The 22970-nt window shown below is 53.8% G+C and overlaps 2 protein-coding genes across 3 annotated transcripts in view; one reads left to right on the top strand and one right to left on the bottom strand.

The window, feature by feature from the left end:
* The window catches only part of PRR12 (proline rich 12), a 32709-nt gene extending 13578 nt beyond the window's left edge, over positions 1–19131 (top strand). Inside the window, exons 7-14 of one of the 2 annotated variants that reach the window (XM_059046157.2) lie at positions 4230–4346; positions 4602–4735; positions 5040–5518; positions 9835–9960; positions 10059–10156; positions 11839–11985; positions 12089–12184; positions 12348–13329. In XM_059046157.2, coding sequence (XP_058902140.1) covers positions 4230–4346; positions 4602–4735; positions 5040–5518; positions 9835–9960; positions 10059–10156; positions 11839–11985; positions 12089–12184; positions 12348–12494 — 1344 coding nt within the window. In that variant the 3' untranslated portion in view covers positions 12495–13329. Of the gene's footprint in view, positions 1–4229; positions 4347–4601; positions 4736–5039; positions 5519–9834; positions 9961–10058; positions 10157–11838; positions 11986–12088; positions 12185–12347; positions 13330–18958 lie in introns of those variants that run through there. The other variant, XM_067018245.1, reaches the window with a different exon arrangement.
* Positions 17687–21827, bottom strand: RRAS (RAS related). Its single transcript, XM_059046190.2, has 6 exons — positions 21638–21827; positions 19593–19680; positions 19368–19470; positions 19182–19290; positions 18110–18228; positions 17687–18033 (listed from the first exon to the last, which is right to left on the bottom strand). The coding sequence occupies exons 1-6, from the start codon at positions 21788–21790 to the stop codon at positions 17949–17951; spliced, it is 657 nt and encodes a 218-aa protein (XP_058902173.1). The 5' UTR covers positions 21791–21827; the 3' UTR covers positions 17687–17948.
* Positions 21828–22970: the final 1143 nt, after the last annotated feature.

Genomic DNA, 22970 nt, shown 5'->3' with positions numbered 1-22970 from the left:
AGTTAAATGATGAGTGAGGTTAGTTGTAGGGATGTATTTTCTTTAACTCAACATGTCTAAAATGTCATTTTAACATGTGGTCAATATAGAAAAAGTTAATGAGATGTTTTATGTTCTCTCTTGCTTACCAAGTCTTTGAAATCCAGTGTGTGTTTTACTCTCATAGAACATGTTGATGCAAATGAGCTGCATTTTAAATGCTCAGGAGGCACGTACGGGGAGGGGCTGCCGAATTGGACAGTGTAGGTTTAGTCCCCTCTCTGCTTCATCCTCCCCACCTGTAAAATGGGAGTGATAATATTAACTCCCAGTCCTTGGAGATGTTGAAGCTTCATCAGGATGTAAATTCTGAGCATATAAGTTTGTCGGATGGAGAAAAGTATGGGGAGAGCGGGTCACGCAGAGAGAACAGTCTGTGCAAAAGCCCTGTGGTGAGGTGTGTTTATGTGATGGGTAGGGAGAGATGCAAGGGGTTGAGTGAGTGGACAGTGAGCGCCGAGGCTGGGAAGGTGGGCGGGGTCCAGATCATCGAGATCAGTGGGTGCCTGCTTGAGAATCTGCTCTGGGTTGTCTGGCTGCTTCGAGGGCCCTGGCCAGCAGGGAGGTGGCTGGGGAAGGGTGCAGTCCTGATGACAGTCTGTCCACTGCTTTAGTTCTGTTACACTGACTCCCCTGTGTCTGACCCTGCAGCCTTCTCCTTAACACCAGGCTGGGTGCTTCTAGCTTACTTACTCACATCCTGCTACTTAACTGCCCTTGTCTCAGCTTGTCACGGTTCAGATTCCCAGAAGAGAATCTGATTGGCCCAGCACAGCATTTTGGGTCAGGACGGGGTTCGTGTTATGCCTGTTGATTGGCCACCCCCTTGTCAGGTCTCCTCCAATCAGCTGTGGCTTCCACTGAATGGGTGTAATGGGTGGGGCAACTTCCCACCAAGTGGGAGTGGGTGTGGTCAGTGACATGATTGACATGAGGAGAGGCAGGAAAGACGTGGCTTTGGGACTAAGTGACCCTGGTTGGGGAGCAGGCAAGGATGATGATGCCAGGGCCTGATGACTGGGGGATAGTGGAGATCCTGGGAGGAAGAGTGGTTTGGGGAAAGAAGCCAAGCCCAATTGGGATGTGGTGAGTCAAGGGCCTCACGTCCAGCTAGAGAAACAGCTGGATCCTTAGAGGAGGAAGGTCAGCAGTGGGAAGAGACAGAGGAGGGGGTGCCCTCCCCTGGCTGGGGGAGGGGCTGCTCTGATGGAATTTTCAGAAACTTCTGAGAACTGGAACAAGGAACATTATATCCACAGTGAGAGGGAAAAAGACACCCCTAGTGGGGTGCCCTGCATGTGCAGAAACCTGGAGGTCAGAAAGTCTGGGGCTTGTCTGCTGAGCTTTGAGGGTCTGGATGACCTGCTGGGCAGGGATAGGAGAAAGGAAGGGAGACTGAGACCAAGTCTCTGTGCCAGGCTGTGGAATCTGCATTGGGGGCCCTGGAAGGTTTTGGAGCAGGGCAGGATGTAAATGAGCTTTTCAGTCCTTGAAAAGGATTTGAAATGGACTTTTCAATCCTTGGGCCTCTGACCCGGTTCCCTGAGGAGCCAGGAGGGAGGATTGAGAACCATGGTATCCTGGAGGAAGGCGCCTGGGATTGACATGCCCACATCCCTGTCTCTTCCTGCCACACTCTTGTCCGGTGAAATTTCAGCCAAGAACCTTTCTGGACCTCATTTTCATCAGGTTATTCTAACTCCTTTCTGTTCCCCTGGCTGATCTGCAGGATATGAAAAATTGTGGATGTAAAAGCATTTGACCAAAAACCAAGAATAGATAGCCAGGACTTGGCACTCAGGCTCCAGTGCTGCAGCTGCTGCCAGTGGCAGACATCACTAATTGATCCCAGCGCTTGCTCCTGCTGAGCCTAGTGCTCAGGGCAGCCATGATCAATCAGTTAGTTGGAGTTATCTGAATCCTGTTTATCACTTGACTATGGATTCTTTATTTTACTTATTTATTTTTTAAAAATATATATTTATTTATTTACTTTAGGCTGCATCGGGTCTTAGCTGGGGCATGCAGGATCTTGCGTTACAACGCGCAGGCTCCTCTCTAGTTGTGGCGTGCGGGCTCAGTAGTTGGGGCATGCGGGCTCAGTAGTTGGGGCATGCGGGCTTAGTTGCCCCATGGCATGTGGGATCTTAATTCCTCTACCAGGGATCGAACCTGCATCCCCTGCACTGGAAGGTGGATTCTTAACCACTGGACCACCAGGGACGTCCCAACTATGGATTCTTTAAATGCAAGGGCTTGTCCCTCATTCATCTCTGGGTTATCACAAAGCTCAGTGCATATTTCCCACTATGTTCCTATTATTTACTTATCTGTGCCTGTCAGTTGCTTTTTTCTAGAGCCACAGCTGTCACACACTTTACCTGGCAGTCCCTGGTCATCACCCAACCCCCTCACAGAAGATACAGTCCTTCCAGGACTCATTTAGGTATCACTTCTTCGAGGAAGCATTCATGGATTCACATTGAGTCCAGAGTCCTTCTTCTAGGCTTCTGCGGCACCTGCTGTTAACACATTTATTACTTGTGCTGTTATTTTTTTGTGCCCGTGTCTGATCCCCTGCTAGCCCCCTTACGCCCTGAGATCAGATGTTGGGTCTGACATCCTTTGGTTCTCAGTGCCCAGCTGGGGCACGCAAGCCTTGGGGTGGGGATGGGGGTCTGAGTGTGCTGGGGGGAGTGGAGATGGGGGAGTCTTTGTGTCACTGTCCTGCCCTGCTGTGGACAGGCTGATGAAATAAATGGTCTCAGGTAACCCATCACCTGTTTATTCTTAGCACAAGCCACAACCTCACCCTGTTCTGTTTGTTTGCTTTTCTGTCTCATTACCTCTGTAACGAAGACCCCAAGAAAGGCTTTGTCGATCTCGTTCATCACCAAACTGTGGGGCCCAACACTGTATCTAGAAGATGGTGGGTGGATGAGTGCTCAGATTTTGTCATTTCTTTGAGTCATGCGGATGGCTTATAGCTATAATAACTAAAACCTTGTAGCCCAGAATGAATGGCCTATTTGCAGCAACACGGATGGACCTAGAGATTATCATACTAAGCGAAGTAAGTCAGAAAGAGAAAGATAAATGCCATATGATATAACTTATATCAGGAATCTAAAATACGACAGAAATGAACATATCCACGAAACAGAAACAGACTCACCGACATAGAGAACAGACTTGTGGTTGCCAAGGGCAGGGAGCGGGTGGGGAGGGAAGGATTGGGAGTTTGGGATTAGCAGATGCAAATTAGTATATATACGATGGATAAATAACAATGTCTATACTGTATACTGTACTATACTATACTATGTAGCACAGTGAACTATAGTCAATATCCTGTGATAAGCAATACTGGAAAAGAATATGAAAAAGAATATATATATGTATAACTGAGTCATTTTGCTATACAGCAGAAATTAGCACAACATTGTAAATCAACTATACTTCAGTAAAATTTAAAAAAACAAAACAAAACAAAACCAGCGTGAACGGCCTGATTGAGAGTATAGACGGTTCCCTGATGGTTCAGTTTAGGATTTTTAAACTTTGTGATGGTGCAAAAGCGATACGCGTTTGAATTTTGAGTTTTGTTCTTTTCCTGGGCTAGTGATATGCGCTACGATACTCTCTTGTGATTCTGGGCAGCGAGCAGCAAGCCACCAGCTCCTGGTCAGCCATGCAGTTAATCGCAAGGGTAAACAACTGATACACTTACGACCCTCCTGTCCCCAGACAACCGTTCTGTTTTTTACTTTCAGTACAGTAGTCAATAAATTACATGAGATACTCCATACTTTATTTTAAGGTAGGCTTTGTTTTAGATGACTTTGCCCAACTGCAGGCTAATGTAGGTGTTCTAAGCACGTTTAAGGTAGGCTGGGCTAAGCTATGACGTCTTTAGTGGTATTCAGTGCATTTTTGATTTAGGATATGTTCAACTTACGATGGGTTTATTGGGCCGGAACCCCATGGTAAGTTGAGGAAGCTTTGCATCCCCAAATCTAAGAAGCTCAGACAGCCAGAAGATATCCGTCAGCTGGAAGTTTGCTGATGCTTGTTAACGATGATGCCTTTTCTCTAAGCGGGTATAGAGGGAGGACAGAGGGCCAGGAATTGGGCTTGGGAAGGGCAGGAATGGCGGTTGACCCTGCGGGCCTTACTGTGCCCCTCCTCAGCTGGCGTTGCAGACGGGGCGCGAGCCTCCACCCATCTGGCGAGTCCAGAAGGCACTGCTGCAGAAATTCACTCCAGAGATCAAGGACGGGCAGCGGCAGTTTTGTGCCACCAGTAATGTGAGCCTGCAGAGGGGAGCGAGGGCTTGAGGGGCCCTGGGTGGGGTGTGTGGAAGCCGCTGTCCCCCTCACACGATTCTGATTCACCTTGGGTCCAAGGTGTGTCCAGAAGGGGGTCTCCACCTCCCGGCAGGCTCCGGGTGGCCGCCATGGTGGCTGCCATGGTGGACCGGGGCAGGGGTGGGAGTCCTGAGTGCTGGGCTGCCTAGCTGGGACGAAGGAAGGAGTTCCTCATGTGCTGCTTTTCCTCCGTAGTATTTGGGGTATTTTGGGGACGCCAAGAACCGGTACCAGCGCCTTTACGTCAAGTTTCTGGAAAACGTCAACAAGAAGGATTACGTGAGGGTCTGTGCTCGGAAACCCTGGCACCGGCCTCCAGTGCCTGTCAGGTACCATGGGGGCCGGGGGTCAGGTGGTGGGCAGGGCCAACAGGCATGGGGTGAATCATACAAGGAAATTTACATAGCGTAAAATTAGCCATTTTAAAGTACACAATGCTCAGGAACAGAGTCGGGCAGGGGGTGCAGAGACCCAGAGACTGGGGCCCCCAGAGAGAGGGGGACAGAGACCAGCTCAGCAAAATTCTGTGCTTAGAGCTGTGGGCTAGGCAGCGGGGGCGGGGGTACCCCAAGGAGGAGAATTTGGGTTTCAGGGGGTGCTGACTGCAGTCCCATCTATGTCATACCCTTCCAGACGCTCTGGGCAGGCCAAGGGCCCCGCATCTGCCGGGGGCAGCTCCGCACCTCCCCCCAAGGCCCTGGCACCACCTCCCAAGCCCGAGACCCCCGACAAGACGACATCCGAGAAGCCCCCAGAGCAGACGCCGGAGACGGCCGTGCCTGAGCCCCCTGCCCCTGAGAAGCCATCCCTGCCTCGGCCCATGGAGAAGGAGAAAGAGAAGGAGAAAGAGAGGGCAACGCGTGGGGAACGGCCGCTGCGGGGTGAGCGGGGCACAGGCGGCCGGCAGATTCGGCCAGATCGGAGCCTCACCACGGGACAGCCCGCCACCTCCCGGCTGCCCAAGTCCCGGCCCACCAAGGTGAAGGCTGAGCCGCCCCCCAAGAAGAGGAAGAAGTGGCTGAAGGAGGCGGCAGGCAACGCCTCGGTGGGCGGAGGCCCACCAGGCAGCTCCTCGGACTCAGAGTCCTCCCCCGGGGCGCCCAGTGAGGACGGTAAGGCCATCGGCAGCCGTAGGGCTGGTGGTAGGGAGGCGACTCTGTGGCTTTCAGAAGGAGGCGTGGGTGGGGGCTATCCCGAGGGCTCCAGGTAGCATCAGCAGTCACCGTAGTAATAAGTATGTTAAAAATAACAGCATATAGGAATATGCTCTATAATAATAGCATATAGCTAACAGCTATATGGCACCTAACCACATGACGGGCTGTCTTGTAAGTCCTTCATAGACGTTAACTTGTTTGAGTTTTTCACCGTGGTTCTAAGAAGTAGATACCAATATCATCCTCAAATACAGGTGAGGAGACTAAGACGCCAAGAGAGTGCAGCACAGCTGGGATGTGGCCTCCCACCTGAGTTGGAACGCAGCCGGTGGAGCATCGGGCTCTGTTCTTTAACACTGCACTGTTTTGTCTCAGAATAGACAGTTTCTGAGGGCTGAGGAGGATTGGGGACAAGCATCTATCATGGGGACCCAGACATAGTGGTGTTCCCTGTGACTCCCTGGGTGACTCCAGGAAAGGGGCAACACCTCTTTGCACCTCAGTGACCTCAACTGTAAAATGGGTTAATAATAAAGTAAAAATGGGTATTCACAGAAAAGCACATAGGAGGGTACTAGCCTGTAGTGGGCACCAGGTGGGAGCTCCATTGCTTAGAATGATGTCTGGTTTATGATGACAGTAACAACAACAAAAATATATGTACACGTGTAAAATAAATATAATAGCTGACTTTTATTGAGTGCTTACTAAGTGTCAGGCATCATTTTAAGCATGTTACACATTGGCTTAATTTATCTTTACATAAACCCTGTGAGGTAGATGCTGTAAAATTATCCTCATTTTATTTTTTATTATATTTTTCGGGATTTTTTTTTTTTTTTTTTTTTAATCCTCATTTTAAAGATGAGAAATCTGAGGCCCTGGGAGGTGACATGACTTGTTCAAGGTCACATACTCTTTCAGTTGTAGTACAGGGATAGCTGTTGTAACAGAGGCTAGTCAAATGAGAGAGCTGGAATTATCTTTTCATCAAAGCCCTGATGAAGTTGGGAAGTCCTGATTAAGTGCCAGATCTGGGAATGGCCCACATCCTATCTTCTCTTCTCCCATTGGCCAGAACTAGTCACCTGGCCACAGCTAACTGCAAGGGAGCCTGGGAAATGTAGTCTTTTAACTGGGCAGTTGGCTCAGTCTGGCCAGGTGGAAGCAGTTAAAGCTGAGTCAGGGGAAGGTGCTGGCAAGGGAGGAGCTTTGCAAAAGGCCCAAATTTGCAGGTTCTTTTTCTTTTTTCTTAAACAAGTTTATAGATCTAATTCACATACCATGTAGCTCACCTAATTAAAACCCATAATTCTCTGGCTTTTAGTATAGTCGGAGTTGTGCATCCACCTGGCAGTCAAGTTTAGAACATTTTCGTCACCCCAAAAGGAAACCCTGCTTCCTTTGGCCATCACTCGCTTCTCTCCACCCTCATCCCTAAGCAACCAGTAATTTACTATTTCTATAGATTTGACTGTTCTGGACATTTCATGTAAGGGATGTCATATGTACAGTGTGTAGTCCTTAGGGATTGGCATCTTTGCTGAGCATAATGTTTTTCAGGTTCATTCATGTTGTGGTGTATCAGTACTTCATTCTTTTTCTAATTGAAGTATAGTTGATTTACAATATTATATTAGTTTTAGGTGTACAACATAGTGATTCAATACATTTATAGATTATACTCCATTTAAAGTTCTTATAAAATATTGGTTATGTTTCTTGTGCTGTACAATATATTTTTGTAGCTTACTTATTATTATTATTATTATTTTTGCGGTACGCGGGCCTCTCACTGTTGCGGCCTCTCCCGTTGCGGAGCACAGGCTCCGGACGCGCAGGCTCAGCGGCCACGGCTCACGGGCCCAGCCGCTCCACGGCACGTGGGATCTTCCCGGACCGGGGCACGAACCCGTGTCCTCTGCATCGGCAGGCGGACTCTCAACCACTGCGCCACCAGGGAAGCCCCTTACCTATTATTATACATAGTTGTTTGCAGTACTTCATTCCTTTCCATTGCTTGGATATGCCACATTTTGTTGATCCATGGACTAGCTTGAGGGACATTTGGGTTGTCTCCACTTTTTTGGCTGATGCTGCTATGAACACATGTGGACAGCCCAGAATTTTCTGAGCCTATGAAATGGGAGAAACTAAACTCTGCACTCTTAGGGAAGCAATTGCCCCGCCAAGGGTCAGTATCTTTCTTTGGGCCTGGGTCTCTCTCTGTTCACCCCATTTGAACAGGAGCCCCACCTGGGCAGGATGAGCCTGACTCAACGTCTGGATGCCCTGAAGGTTCTGCCCAGACCAGGAGGTCTCAGAACCAGCCCTCCTGCTGGTCCAAGACTGGTGATCTTCCATGTGCTAGAAGCTGATGTCTCTCCTTTCTTAGATGCACAATGAAAGTTCTAGAAAGAGGCTGCGGTGATGTTCCCTCTCCCCCTTCCTTTAGTCCACTCTCATCTGGCTTCCTCAGCCCCTTTCTGCAGGTATTAATTGAGCACGTACTATGTGCCATGAACTGAGGGTTCCAGCAGTAAACAGAAAAGACAAAAACATGTATCCTCATGGGAGCTTACAGTCTCAGCTGGGGAGTCGATCAGATAAATATGTTATGTAATAGAACACAAAACAATATGAAAAATCATCAGTGTAAGGCTGGGTCGGATTAAAGGCAGTAGAGAAAAATAAATCTGGTAAAGAGGATCCAGGTGGGATCCTGGGTGATATTTTGGGGGGAAGGGGGAGTTGCAGAAGGCTTCTGGAAGTGATACTGGAGCAGAGATCTGAATGCAACAGGGTTGTGGTGGTGTGACCTTGGGAAAGAGAACATTATGGACTGGGTGTGTCTGAGGGTCAGGAAAGAGGCCAGTGGCTGGAGGAAATGAGGGCAGAGAAGGAACAGGAGCACATCTTGGAGAGATAAGGGTCCTGGGGCTTTGTGACCCCACTGGCAGGATTTTATCATGAGTGAGACAGGAGCCTTAGGAGGGTTCAGGAAGAGGCTTGATGGGGTCTGACTCCCACAGCTAAATGGTCACTTTGGCCTCTTGAAACAGCTTTCAGCAAGGACCGTCCATGTGGGTAAATCAAGTGGACATTTCTCGTGCCTTTTCCTAAGGAGTGTTTTGGGGTCTTCCCACACGTGGCCCTCCTGCTTCTCTTTTCTCCTTGATGCTCCTTCTTGAGTTTCTGGTGGCTGTCCCTCCAGTCCCGTCCTTGGAGAATTCCCTGGTGGTCCAGTAGTTAGAACTCAGCGCTTTCACTGCCAGGGCCTGGGTTTGGTCCCTGGTCAGGGTACTAAAATCCCCCAAGAAGCCATGCAGCACGGACCAAAAAAAAAAAAGAGTCCCGTCCTTGGCCTCATTGCTTGGCCTTCCGTATCTCTCACTTGGCAAGCTCCCACAACTTGCATGAGCCTCAGACTCATTTCTTCTCCCTGCCACCTTCCAGGCCAACCCCCTCCTTCCAGACCCCACCGAGCTGGTCCTAGTTTCTCTATCTCAGACACAGCCCCACTGGCAACCAGGTCACCAGGCCAGACCCTCCCCCACCTCTGCTGCAAGGAAGCCCCCAGCCCTACCCCTCCGGCCCTGACTGCCCCCCTCCCCTCTGCTCCTTCCCACAGCCCTAGCTCAGATGCTGGCCCTCCTGCCCCTCAATCTCTGTATCCTGATCCTCCAGCCCTGGCCCAGCGGCCTCTGGTCTCGGAGTGATCTCTCTCCATCCCCTGGCCTCGGAGTGATCTCTCTCCACGTACCTTCGCCCGTCCCTGCTCATAGCTCTCCCATGCCTCCCTAGACCTCTCCCTGAAAAAGGCCCTCCCCTTTCTACCTCATCTCGGCGGCCCCACATGGTCTGGCCTGCCCTGACTTGTGCAGTCTCAGCTCCCATCTCCTTCCTCAGTCTTGCCTTTTGTGACCTGATCTCTCAGACCTGATTCACTGGTTTGGAAACCAGCTACGCTGAACTAGTCAAACGCAATGGTCACCAGCCTGGATTACTCTTTCCTATCGCTCAAGGCTCAGCGTGTGTGTGAGACCTTTACTAGACTTCCCTGACTTGCCAGGCTGAGCTCGTTACGGTACCTGTGATTCACCGTTAGAGTATATTGTCCTGGTGTTGGAGAGTCTACCCCAGTGGACGTGGACCTCAGTGAGGGTAGGGATTTCTCTGCTGGTCCCTGGGGCTTAGAATATTGTCTGCCACACAGGCGGCCTTGGAGGAAGTTGGAATGATGGGACCATGTCTCCCTCTTTTCCCCCCAGAGCGGGCAGTACCTGGGCGTCTGCTGAAGACCCGGGCGATGCGGGAGATGTACCGGAGCTATGTGGAGATGCTGGTGAGCACAGCACTCGACCCGGATATGATCCAGGCCCTGGAGGACACACATGGTGAGCCGAGGCCTAGGGGCCCAGAGCCCCCTACCCCTCCTTTGCCTCCCGTACATCGTGGGGCTGCATCTCTTCTGACACCCTGTCTCGCCTTTCAGACGAGCTGTACCTCCCGCCCATGCGGAAGATCGATGGCCTCCTGAATGAGCACAAGAAGAAAGTCCTAAAGCGGCTGTCGCTGAGCCCAGCCCTGCAGGTGCTTGGGGGGGGGGGGTGCTTGGCCTGTGGCGTCTGGGGCCCAGAGCTCAGGCACAGAGGAGACATGTGCATGTCAGCCACTGCGCTGGTCCGCAGAGCATCAGGCCCTGGAGGGGCGATCGTTGGAGGGGTCGGGCTTGGCCAGGAGAGTAGTGGAGGCCGAGCTGTCTGGAGGGAGTCTCTGGGTTCCCAGCAGTCCTGCAAGCACAGATGGAGGTGAACTGGGATGGCACGGTGGGGTCATCGTCAAGGTCTGGGACGGGCTGCTAGGCAGGCCCAGCAGAGCGTGGTTGTGGAGTACAAGTTTGGGGACAAAAGGTGGACTAGGGCCTGGACCCAGGGCTCGCTCTGGGGCAGAGCACTGAGTGGATTTTTTTAGAATAGAGTTTTTAGTTTTTTAATAAATTTATTTATTTTATTTATTTATTTTTGGCTGTGTTGGGTCTTCGTTGCCGCACGCGGGCTTTCTCTAGTTGTGGCGAGCTGGGGCTACTCTTTGTTGCAGCGCGCGAGCTTCTCATTGCGGTGGCTTCTCTTGTTGCAGAGCACGGGCTCTAGGTGCGCGGGCTTCAGTAGTTGTGGTGCGCGGGCTCGGCAGTTGTGGCTCGTGGGCTCTTAAGAGCGCAGGCTCGGTAGTTGTGGTGCACGGGCTTAGTTGCTCTGTGGCATGTGGGATCTTCCCAGACCAGGGCTCAAACCCGTGTCCCCTGCATTGGCAGGTGGATTCTTAACCACTGCGCCACCAGGGGAGTCCCCGTTGAGTGGATTCTGATGGCTTCTCTGTTGACGTAATTCAGGCTCTTCGAATCTCAGGCTCGAATCCGAAGTCATCTATGTAATTCCTTCTGGGATGGGATATCACGGTGGCTCCGAGAATTCTGGGAGAGAACATTAATTTGGTTTTGAGAATTCTGATGGGGATGTTAAGGTGCTGCTGAGAACGGGGGGGGGGGGGTAAAATGTTAGGATGGCTCAGAATTCTGGAATAGATTTTAGGCCAGCTCTGAAAATTCTTGCTGGGATGTTAGTCTGACTATGAAAACATGGGATAAAACATTCATCTGGTTCTGGAACTCTTCGTGGGATGTTTGGATGCCTGAGAATCTTGGGACTGACTGTTTATCTGGCTCTGAGAAGGGGGGTAGGATATTAACGCTGGAGTTAGGAATTCCACTGTAATGGGAATTGCCTGGTGGTCCAATGGTTAGGGCTCCGCACTTTCAATGCCGAGGGTGCGGGTTCGATCCCTGGTCGGCGAATTAGGATCCCACAAGCCGCGTCGTGCACCTTCCCCCCCACCAAAAAAAAAGAAATTTCACTGTAGAACATTAGGATAGGTCTGAGCATTATGGGGTGGAATATGAGTCTGGCTCTAGGGATTCTGGATTTCAGGCTGACTCTTAGAATTTTTGTAGGATGTGATGGTGGCTGTAGAATCCTGGGCAGGATGTTAGGTGTCTTGGAGAATCCTGGGCGGGGCCACAAAACACATTATAAGGGTCACCAGACAGGCCTAGGCTTCCGCTGGCCTTTGAGGAAACCGAGACTCCCAAGTGTCTTTCCTGATCTGCAGTTTCCTGGGGGAAACAGGCATCTGATCACTTGGGATCTGAGAACTGGGGGGTGGGTCTGGGGTGTGCGGGTCCAGGGAGGTCCCCCTGACCCCTCGGATTCCCGCAGGACGCCCTGCACACGTTCCCCCAACTGCAAGTGGAGCAGAGTGGGGAGGGTTCCCCTGAGGAGGGGGCCGTGCGTCTGCGGCCGGCCGGGGAACCCTACAACCGCAAGACGCTCAGCAAGCTCAAGAGGAGCGCGGTCAGAGCCCAGGTGCGGCGGAGCCCGGGAGGGGCGGGGCCGGGGGCGGGGCGCGGGGGCGGGGCCGCCTGACGCTGAGCCGGGAGGCTGAGGCTTCTCCGCTCCACCTGCCCAGGAGTTCAAGGTTGAGCTGGACAAGTCGGGATACTACACCCTCTACCACTCACTCCACCACTATAAGTACCACACCTTCCTGCGCTGCCGGGACCAGGTGAGCCCACCCACGCCCCGCACGGGTCACCCTGGGATTCAAGCCATCGCAGGCTTCCCCCCTGGACCCGGGAGTCCAGCTCCCAGCCCCCCTCTCCCTGAGACACTGATCCCTAGGCCCCCAGCCTCCTCACACCCCAGCTCCATGTTTAACCCCCCTGCAGACCCTGGCCATCGAGGGCGGCGCTGAGGACCTGGGCCAAGAGGAGGTGGTCCAGCAGTGCATGCGGAACCAGCCATGGCTGGAACAGCTCTTTGACTCCTTCAGCGACCTGCTGGCCCAAGCACAGGCCCACAGCCGCTGCGGGTGACCCCACCCTGGTTTGGAGGGGCCACCTCCTTCATAAACCGAGAATTGGGACAGAACTGTGCCCTCAGGAGCTAACCCCTGGGCCCCATTGCTGGGGTGGGGTGGGGGGGGTCATTGGTCAGGGTGTGTCCATGCTGCCCCCACAGGACAGGGTTCAAAGTTTGACTCCCCCCATCTCCCAAGCCCTCTCCACTCCCTCCCATTCCTCCCACTGTCCGGTGTACAGAGAAATTATTTATATATATGTATAAATGTCTATTTAGTAACGGTTTCCCTCCCCCACCTTGCCCCAATCCCCCCTCCATGGCATAGCCCCAGCCCCCTCCACCTTGTACATAATGTATAGGAAAAGTCTATGTATGGTTGAGGGGGGCGGGGCGGCTTCGGAGAGCTGGGGGACCCCTTCCCCCCAATCCCCCCCTCACAGGCCAAGATCTTTGCTAAAGGCCATTCCCTTCCCAGGGCATTTGGTGTCGGGTGGGAGGGGGAAAACACATCTTGTTAATTATTTTTAATCTTATTTATTGTACATACCTAGGGCGGGGGGCTGGGGAGGTGGAGGAGGGAGAAGGGTCCCCTCTCTTTGCCCCTCCCACTCCTTTTCTACTGCGATTTGTCTGTGTCTGCCCCCCCCCCGCCCCCATCCCATTGTCATCTGGATGTGGTTCTATTTTTTATCAGTCTCTTCTCCCCTTCTCCCTCTCTCTAACCCCCCTCTGCTCCCATCTCCCCACCACCCTTTGTCTCTTGCTCTTTCTTGGGCTTCTGTACAACTCAACTTGTATACACTGTGTACACACAACCAGCCAAACGAAAACCCAACGGCAAACACTTTATCGGCTGGCTGGAGTGCCTCTGTCCTGCGGCATGTTGGGGGGCCGGGGTGGCATGGGCAGAAGGTCTGGATCTGGCACGTGGCTTTTCTGGAGCCCTGGGACATGGTTGGGCTGGGGTCATTGTATCCATTATGTCTTGCTGTGTAACAAATCAGCCCACCCCAAAACTTAATAACTTGAAAACAACAAACATTTATCATCATCGGGTTTCTGAGGATCAGGAATTTGGGAGCAGGTTAGCTGGGTGGTACTGTCGTGAGGGTGTAGTCATCATAGATTTGACTGGGGTTGAAGGATCTACTTTTAAGGTGGCTTGCTCATGTGGCTGTTGGCTGGAGGCCTCGGTTCCTTGCCATGTGGACCACGCCATAGGGTGGCGGTGGCTTGAGAGTCTTCCAGATTTGGCAGCTGCTTCCCTCAGAGTGAATGAGTGAGGGGAGAGAGCAAGGAGGAAGCCACTCAATCTTTATGTCCTAATCTCGGCCATTGTGCACCACTGCTTCTGCCACACTCTTCATTAGAGGAGGGTCATTAAGCCCAGCATACACTCAAGGAGGGGAATCAAGGTCTACTTTGTGAAGGGAAAAGAATATGAATTTGGGGGTGTATTTTTAAACCAGTACAGGCAGTGATGGGTGTTGTGAGTTAACCAGATTTCTCTTGGCTCCCTGAGATAGGCTTGAGGGTGGGTCTCTGTTCTCAAACCCTGAAACTACAAGGTCATGAGTGGATTGGCATTTTAGAGGTCGGCCTGCAGAGTTGAATGTGGATTTCTGTCTTCTCATGCCTTCTTAGAGTCCTTGAAGAGCTTGTGGAGATGTAGACTCATGGGCTGTTGCTCAGCTCTATTGAGTCAGAACCCATTTTTTAATAAAATCCTGGGAGGATTCTACCATACGTTCAAGTTTGAGGAACAATGTTCTAGAATAAGGGTGTTAAAAATTTGGAGGTTGGGAATTCCCTGGTGGTCCAGTGGTTAGGACTCGGTGCTTTCACTGCAGTGGCCTGGGTTCGATCCCTGGTTGGGAAACTAAGTTCCTCAAGCTGCACAGTGCAGTCAAAAAAAAAAAGTGTGGAGGTCAACTGGCAGTCTACTAGAACCCAGCCTATAAGGTAGTGAGTACTTAGTCGTTGTTCTAGAGCCTGGACATATCCTCAAAGGTAGACCATTGGTATTCTTGAACTCTGGACTTGGCATTGAAGATGGCTGGTCAGTAGGTAAAGAACAAACATGAGATTTAAGGGTGGATCATCAGGGACTTCCCTGGTGGTGCAGTGGTTAAGACTCCACATTCCCAATGGAGGGGGCTCAGGTTCGATCCCTGGTCAGGGAACTAGATCCCACATGCATGCCGCAACTGAGAGTTTGCATGCCACAACTAAGGAGCCGGCGAGTTGCAACTAAAGGAGCTCACCTGCCGCAACTAAGACCCAGTGCAACCAAATACACATTTTTTTTAAAAGGCGTGGGGAGTGGATCATCAGCGTTCTAGATTCTCTTCTGGGTGAAACTGAGGAAGAACCCCTGTTCTAGAACCTTGGATATGGGCTAGACCATAACCAATGTTATCAATTCTAGAGCCCTGGTTTTACAGGTCAGAGGAGTGATCGTAGCATTTGAGGACCCGCAAGAGAGTGAATGATGGTCCTTGAACTCTGGCCTGTAGCACATCACCAATGCATCGTCTGAGAGGGGGTGGCATGTTCACATCTCTGGACCGGGATGTTATATTGGGGCCAGAGGTTCCAGGATTGTCCCAGGTTAGAGATCCAGGGCAGAAATTGGATAATGTGCTCAGAAAGTGACTTGTGGGGACAGCATCATCCCTTTGGGGACAGAATAACCTTGTGGTTGGCCTTTGGAATTCAGTTTACCAAATTTGAATCTCAGCTTCAGCACCACCAGAGGAGCTGGGTAACAGCTTCCATTGTCAGCTTTGTCATCTGTAAAATGGGCTTTTGTCAAGACAAAGGAAAACAATTCGTTTGAAGTGCTGTTCAACGCTTAGCTGCTGTTACCCATAGCAGAAGACCCGGGGGCGGGGGGGGGGGGTGCTTGGTGGAGGTCCAAGAGATGGCAAGAGAGGGGGAGAGGCAGAGGACGACAAAGATGGATGAAGAGAGGGACGTTAAAATCCCAAGAGACTTGGAATTTTGACAAGTACCGGCAGGCCCAGGGGAGGGCAGGAACCAGAGACTCACAGGCACACACATAACCTAGGGAGATGCCAACGGGGCCATCCCGGCCTCTTCGCCGTTGTCTGATGAGCTTTGGCATGGTGGTGACTGCAGACCTTCCAAAAATGGCCTGCCAGCTGTCATGTGGGTTTTGTATGCGTGCCTTTTTTAGGGGCAAGCGGTAGCTTTCGTCACCTCAGAGTGCCTCCAGGTCCTCTGAGAAATGGGGTGTCCCGGCCAAGAACTTAGCCCCATTAGACAATGCAGAAAAGACTCAGGCCTTCTGCTTGCGACATGTCAGCCGTGGAGCCCTGGGGAGAGAGAAGTTGGCCTGGGAGTCACTGGTTCCCGCTGAGAGCTCCTCACCCCTGGCTGGGGCTTAGGTAGAGCTGTCAGATCTCACCTGGGAGCTGATCAAAAACATCCCCGTCCCACAGAGGAGGGCCTCCCACTGAACAGAGCTTCTGGGGGCGGTGGGTGGAGGGTGAACACACACGCAGCACAGTGTATCTGAGCCATGCTTATTCCCAGGGCGGAAGGTTGAACCCAGGCCAAGGATTCTGTGATAATGAAACCCGGAAAGGGATATTTAGCTAATCATTGTTCTAATCTGGAATACAGAGGGACATTCATAGTTCTGGGGCAGGAGAACAGTGGGGCCTCGTCATTGCTCCTGGGCACTTAGTATGTCCCAGGCGCTGCTTTCATTCTCTAGTTGCAGATTGGGTTCCTAAAGGCCTCTGGCTCTGGGAAGTGGCTCTGTGGTCAGCCCCTCTTTACAGATGACAAGACTTGAGACACACTCGCCCAAAGGCACTCAGATGGGAGGGGGCAGCGCCAGATTTGAACCCAGGCAGCCTGCTGCTGGGGCCACACGGGGTCATTGTCTACCCTAGAACCAGGAAGCAGGTTCTGGGGTGGCTGTGAAGGGAATATTTTGGGGTCGAGGCCCGGAGATTCTGTTGAGACTGGGCAGATGTAGGGGTGTGGGGGCAGGTCATTGACTGGTGACAGTTAAAAGGTGGAGGCCAGAGTTCCAGGGCACAGGGACATCTTGGTTGAGATTTCGGGCCTGGTGTGTTGGGTAGGTGTTGGAGTTCAAAGATGGCCTGTCAGACGCGCCTGGGAGATAGGGGAGTGGTGTCTCTCCAGTTCCGGCTCCAGCCTTCCAGGTTAGCGACTGGAGTACAGAATTGGGGGTCCTGATTCTCAAATTGAAGTGTGTTGTCACCTGATCTGCGGTGGCCTTAAGATGCCCCCACACTTCAGGCCCCCACAGGAGAGAGGCTCATATGGGGTGCGTCCACACCAGCCTCCAGTTGAATTCAGGGTTTAGACTCAGATGTCAGCCCAACTGAGAACTTTCTAGAACAGAACTTGCCGGTCGGCTGCTTGGCCACCATTCAGCCCACCTGTCCCTTCTCCCTCCTGCAGCCAAAAACGCCTTTCTCAATATACATTGGAGGTGGGAAGCAGGTGGGCAGGGTTTGTAGAGGTTGCTGCCTGTCTCCAAGATCCCAGAACCTCCCAGAACACCACTGTCCCATAGAGCTTTCTGCAATAACGAGAATGTTGTATATTTGCCCTGCCCATTTGGGTAGCTGCTAAGCCACATGTGAATACTGAGCTCTTGAGATGTGGCTAGTGTGATTCAGGAACTGAGTTTTCAAATTTTATTTAAGTTAAATTTAAATAGCCGCATGTAGCTTCCGGCTGCCAGACCGAAAGGCGCAGTTCTAGAGCTTTTGGGGGGTGGTGGTGGTGGTGGAGGGGAATGTTTCTTTCAAACGTTAGTACTTTTTTTTTTCCTTTTGGCCACGCCGGGCTGCATGTGGAATCTTAGTTTCCCCACCAGGGATCAAACCCGCGCCCCCTGCAGTGGAAGCGCGGAGTCTAAACCACTGGACTGTCAGGGGTCCTCCTCAAATGTTAATCCGCATCCCAAGAAAATGCCCACGTAAACAGAAAAGGGTGCAGTCGTGCTGTTGGAGTGGGAGTGGGGTTCCGGACGCCTGGCTCGGTTTGTTCTGTATATCCCCCCCCGTCCCTCCCCAAGCAAAGGGTCCTAGATCCAATGGTTCTCGGTGGATGGTTCTCCGCGGAGAGAGGCTTTAGCGTGTCTGCGCAGCCCGAGTTCACCCACCTCCCCTGCCCTTTTCCCTCTTTAAAAAGCACCTCCTGACCTTGGCAGTGACGTTTATTTCTCTGGGGGAGGGGAGTTATATACAGCAGTGACCCGGATGCCCGGGAGCCTTCACCCTGGGGCTCGGGTGGGGGAAGGAGGCGGTGGCAGAAGGCACACGGTGGTGATGTGATGGCCCCTGGAGGAGGCCAGGAATCACGGGTGGGAGTGTAGTGTTCCTGGGAGGCCCAGATGGGGAAAGAAGCTCGGCGAGGGCAGCTGGTCCCGAGAGCTAGTGCCGGTTGCTCCTCTCCCGTCCCTACAGGAGGACGCAGGGGCAACCCCCGTCCTTCTTCCTGGGGGCGCTGGGCGGGCAGGGTGGGAGCTCTTGTTCCTGGTACTTCCTGCGAGAAGAGGCTGGTGAGTTTGGGCCGCAGGGAGGGGGGTGGTGGAGGACGACGGCAAGGGGGCACTGCTCACCGGACGGCCCGCACCAGCTGCTCGAAGGCCTCGTCCACATTGAGGCGCAGTTTGGCCGAGGCCTCGAAGTAGGCCACGTGGTGGGAGGCGCTGAAGGTGGAGGCTTCGGATCGGGGAACCTGGGGCGTGGGACACGGAGGAGTCGGGTCCCTGCTTTCAAGGCTGGCCCCAGGGACTTCCCTGGTGGTCCAGTGGTTAAGGCTCCTCGCTCCCAATGCAGGGGGCCCGGGTTCCATCCCTGCTCAGGGAACTAAGATCCCACATGCCGCCTGGTGCCGCCCAAAAGGCTGGTCCCAGCTGGGGGAAGCAGAAAGACACACTGTGTGTGCTCTAACTGGGGTTAAATACTGTGAGGGCCCAAGAGAACAGGAAGAAGTCCAGGAAGGTCCTGGCGGAGATGCCCAGGGGGTTAGCTGGGTGCCATCTAAGTAAGGAGTCAGGGAAGGCTCCAGAGACCTTCTCCTGCGACCGACTTGTCAGAGAAACAGAAAAGTCAGAGAGGTCCCAGCAGAGGCCCAAGCAAAGTCCCAAAGGGTAGAAATCCCCAAAGGCTTAATCGAAAAGACGAGTTCTGTGTGGAAATCACACAGTCTGTGTGTACAGGGAAATGGTGAGAACAGAGAAAGGAAAGGACAAGGTCATGGCGTGCATCAAGGGCCAGGTGGCAGAGCCAGGGTGCTGGGGAGCAATGGGAGGGCTGTGAGCAGGGGAGGAGCCGCCGAGTGAGAGGTTGACTGCGGGGGAGAAACAGGAGGCTGAGGCCAGGGTCCAGGTAGGAACAAGAGGAGGGGACAGGACAGAGCATTGGGGCTGGTTGACCCTGGGGGACGTGCCCTTTTTTCCATCCAGCCACCTCTCCTGAGAACGCCTGTGTGCAACGCCGTGGACTCAGAAGGTCCAAGGTAGGGCAACATGTCTAGTGGGGTGTGTGACAATGGACCGAGGGAGCCAGAGGAGGATCCTGACATGAGGAGTCTCAGGAGGTGCACCAGAAGGAGCCTCCCAGACTGGGATGGGGTCCAGTCGGCGGCGGCGGGAGGTGGGGGTGGGGGTGGGGGTGGGTGTCCCAGACCTGGCGCTGTGTCTCCAGATCTGCCTTGTTCCCGACCAACACGATGGGGAAGTCATCTCGGTCCTTGACTCGGAGGATCTGCGTGAAGAGCTTGCCCACCTCGTTGAAACTGCGGATGAAGCCAGAGGTCCAGACAGCTGCTCACCCCCAGCGCCCCCCGTGCTCCCCACCCCCCATCACTCTCACCTCTGCCGGTCGTTAATGGCAAACACCAGCAGGAAGCCGTGGCCGGCGCGCATGTACTGCTCCCGCATAGCACCGAACTCCTCCTGGCCAGCGGTGTCCAGAACTGCAGGGGGGGGGGCGTGGAGAGGGGCCTCTGTGGGGACGAGGCTCCCTCCAGCCACCCGCCTCCCTCCAAGCCTTCAGCCCTGCCACTCCCCCTCCCACCATCTCCCCTGCTGCCCTCACTGTCTAGCCGCGCCGGGACGCCATCCACCATGCAGATCTTCGTGTAGGAGTCTTCAATAGTGGGGTCGTAGTCAGACACGAAGTAGGACTGGTGGGGTGGGAAGAGGACACCTTTACCGCAGTGTCGCAGCAGAGGTGATGTAGCCCTGCCTCTGAGCCCCGACTTTCTCGGCCCCCCTCCTTCTGGGTCTCTTCCCCTCTTTTGAGTCTGTCTCCCTCTCTCTGGGTCTCTGTCGCTTCCCATGGCCCTCCCCAGGCTCCTCTGTCTCCTGGTCCTGTTTTTCTGGTATAAAGTACATTTCCCACATCATGATTACAATTCTGGCTATGTGGCATTGAACGAATCACTTCCCTTCTCTGAACCTCAGTTTTCTCATTTGGAAAATGAGGATAAAAATAGCACTAGGCTTAATCCACTGTTTGTGAGATTCAGGGAAAATCCTTGTTCAGTATTTAATATATTCCCTGGGCATAGTAGGTGCTCAGTTATTGAGAATCACTGTTGCCCACAATATCTGCCTGTCTATAGCTCTCCCTCCTCCTCCTCCTCCTCCTCTTCCTCTTCCCTCTTTTTTTTTTCTTCTTCTTCCTCCTCCTCCTTCTCCTCCTCCCCCTCCCCCTCCTCCTCTTCGGGCAGCTTCCAGTGTCTCCTCCCAGGGGAAGGTCCCGGTTCCAATCCGGCTGCGGAGAAGCTGCCCCGCCCGCAGGCCGGGCCCCTCCCTTCCTGCCCGCCTCAAGCCAGGCTTTGGGCCAGCTTTGGGTCTGCCCCTGGGTGCAAGGGGCCCAGGGCTGGGGCCTTTCTCTACACAGACAGGGGCTCCCTTGCAGGTGCCGGCTGGGGTCTCTTGAGCGGGGGTCCTCTGCGGTAGCATCTCAGTAGCGGACACCTTTCTAGGGTTTTTCTGAGGTGGGAGGATTTCCCTTGGGAGTGGGGTTGAAGTTTCCTGGGCAAGGGTGGATTCTCAGGAGAGAAGTGGTGACTTGGCAGCTGGGGGTCTGCAGGCTGCATCCTGCCTGTTGAGGGCGGTGCTTGGTGAGGGAGGGTGTAGGGACCTGGCCCTGGGGGGATTAGGGGTGTATCTGCAGAGTACATCAGGAGAAGCTCAGGGGTGAAAACTGGGGGCTCGGGAGCATTTGGGAGGTTTGTCATAGACTATAGAGTCTAGAGAATCGTAAAGACCCTGAGATGCATTTCAGATATCAGAGAAACTCCCAAGGAGCAGGTCTTTCTAGGGGTGTCAGGAATCTGGGGACTTACTCCATGGAGATGATTTGGGGGCCAGAGTTTCAGAGAGGGGCTCGGGGAATCGGAGTGGAGGAAAACTCAAGATGGAGGAGTGGTGGGTTTTCCTTGGGGAAGGGTGGGGGTCTGGGTCTGGTGGGATAGGGGTTCCCCAGAACTTGGGGTCTTAGAATTCTCTGGAATGGCCAAGGGGCAGGATCTTTTTGAAACCTCTCAGGTCTGAGGTTGCCTCTCTCAGGACTGGGTGGTCCTAGATGGGCCTCAGGGGCAAAGCCTGGGCATAATTTCCAGTTTCTGGGGGAGGTCCCTGAAGGGGCTAAGCATCCAGACTGGGGGAATCTCAAGGGCATCGGGCACAGGCATTCTCTCAGTTAGGTTCTGGGTGGCTCAGAGGGGAAGTTCGGGTCTGCGATTTGGGGGAGATGGTGCTCAAGGTTGGGGGGAGGCGGCACCTACGGGGGTGGGGGCCCATGAGAGTGCTTAGGGTCTGGATGGGGTGACTTCTGGATTTAGGGCGCTCCCAGGAGGCACCCACGGTCAGGTCAGTAGGGAAGAGGGGTCTTGGGTACTGGGGGTAGGGGTGGTGGGTCTCAAGATAACAAGTACAGGAGGAATGTCCCTCATGTAGTGGGTGGAGGCCCTGAGGGGCTCAGGGTCACATCTGAGGGGGACTTTTTTAAGATTAGAAGGCCTCACAGGAGGGTTTCAGTGATGGATCGAGGGGAAACCGGGGTCTCAGGGATCCCACAAAGGGCTCAGTTCTGGGTCCCGGGGGCACCCCCCCGGGGTGAGGGCCCACTACCTGGATGAACTGGATGGTCAGCGCGCTCTTGCCCACGCCGCCGCCGCCCACGACCACCAGCTTGTGTGTCTCGCTGGGTGGGGGGTCCCCGGGCCCCGGCCCCCCGCCCCGGGGCCGCCCCCGCCCTGTCCCGGACGCCGCCCCGCTGCTCATGTCGCCACCGCTGCCGCTGCTGCCGCTACCGCCTGGGGGGGAACCGGGCGGGGCCTAGGGGCGGGCCACGCTAATAAGGCTACTGCATAATCATGAACTCCAGCAGGAAGGGCTAGTATCTCGGGACACTTAAGAAGGAGGCAAGGACAGGGAAAAGGAGGAGCTATGATAATAAGGGTAGGGGAACGGCGTTCGCTGAGAAGGGGAATTCCAAGTGGGGCGGGGACACGCTAATAAGAGAGCTGGGCTCACCCCGAGCAGCGCCACGCGCTCTCGGCTGGCCGGCCGTCTGGGGGGCGGGGATATGCTAATAAGCTCTCATTCTCTCGGCGGATGGGTCGAGAAGCTAGCTCGGGGTGGGGCTATGCAAATGAGGAACCCTGTGATGCAGTTTCTCAGGGCACCATCTCCTAGGCCTTGTTCCAGTAGGCGGAGCTCGCGGACTCGCGCGCGGCCGTATATAGGCGCGCTCCGAGAAAGGAGCAAGTCCTGGGGCGAAGCTCAACCTCCGACCTGGGATCCTAGCCAAGCTCCCGACCCGGGTGTCTGGGCTGGATGCTGGAGGCTCCGCCCGCTAAGGGACCCAGGCTTCCGGTTCCCGCTGTCCCAGCCAAGCGGAAGACAGACTGGGAGGGAAGATGGGGCCCTGGAGGGGGGACAGCGGGTAACTGGGCAGGGAGGGGCCGTGAGATCACTGCATTCCTAATCCATGAGCCAGTTCGCCCAAGCCGGGATGCCTGGATTATGCCTGGTCTAGCGTCAGGATTTCTGGGTCTTGAAGGAGGAGGAAGCTGAGAGCCCAGACCCCTAGGAGTACCTAGGAGAGAATAGGGCTGGAGGCTTGGACTCCTGGGTCCCCAGAAGGAGGGGACCTGGGGGTCCTTACTACTAGGTTCGGTAAAGGAGGGAAGCTGAGGGCCCAGACTCTTGGATCCAGAGGTTGGAGGGGCTGGGGACCCAAAATTCTGGATCCGAGGGAGTTAGGGTGGGGAACCCGAACACTCGGGTTAGTGTAAGGTAGTTGTTTGAGGCCAGGAATGGTTTGAGGATGGCTTGAGGGCCCGACTCCTGGATTTAACAGGAAGGAGGGCTCGGCTTCTGAGTCCCAGGGAGGAGGGAAATGTGAGTCCGGACTCCTCTGTTCTGAGTGAGAGGAATCGGAATTCGGACTTTTCTGTTG

Source organism: Kogia breviceps, chromosome 18 (assembly GCF_026419965.1).
Source record: "Kogia breviceps isolate mKogBre1 chromosome 18, mKogBre1 haplotype 1, whole genome shotgun sequence".
NCBI classification, from domain to species: domain Eukaryota; kingdom Metazoa; phylum Chordata; class Mammalia; order Artiodactyla; family Physeteridae; genus Kogia; species Kogia breviceps.
Note: the sequence above shows the minus strand (reverse complement) of the source record. Positions and strands in the feature narration are given on the sequence as shown.

Excerpts from the sequence above, each read along its gene's own strand:
- RRAS (XM_059046190.2), bottom strand. The coding sequence starts at position 21,790 with ATGAGCAGCGGGGCGGCGTCCGGGACAGGGCGGGGGCGGCCCCGGGGC. Across the intron at positions 19,471-19,592 it reads CGTCCCGGCGCGGCTAGACA|TTCTGGACACCGCTGGCCAG; the intron begins GTGAGGGCAGCA and ends CCCCCCCTGCAG. Across the intron at positions 18,034-18,109 it reads CAGCTGGTGCGGGCCGTCCG|GAAGTACCAGGAACAAGAGC; the intron begins GTGAGCAGTGCC and ends CTCTTCTCGCAG.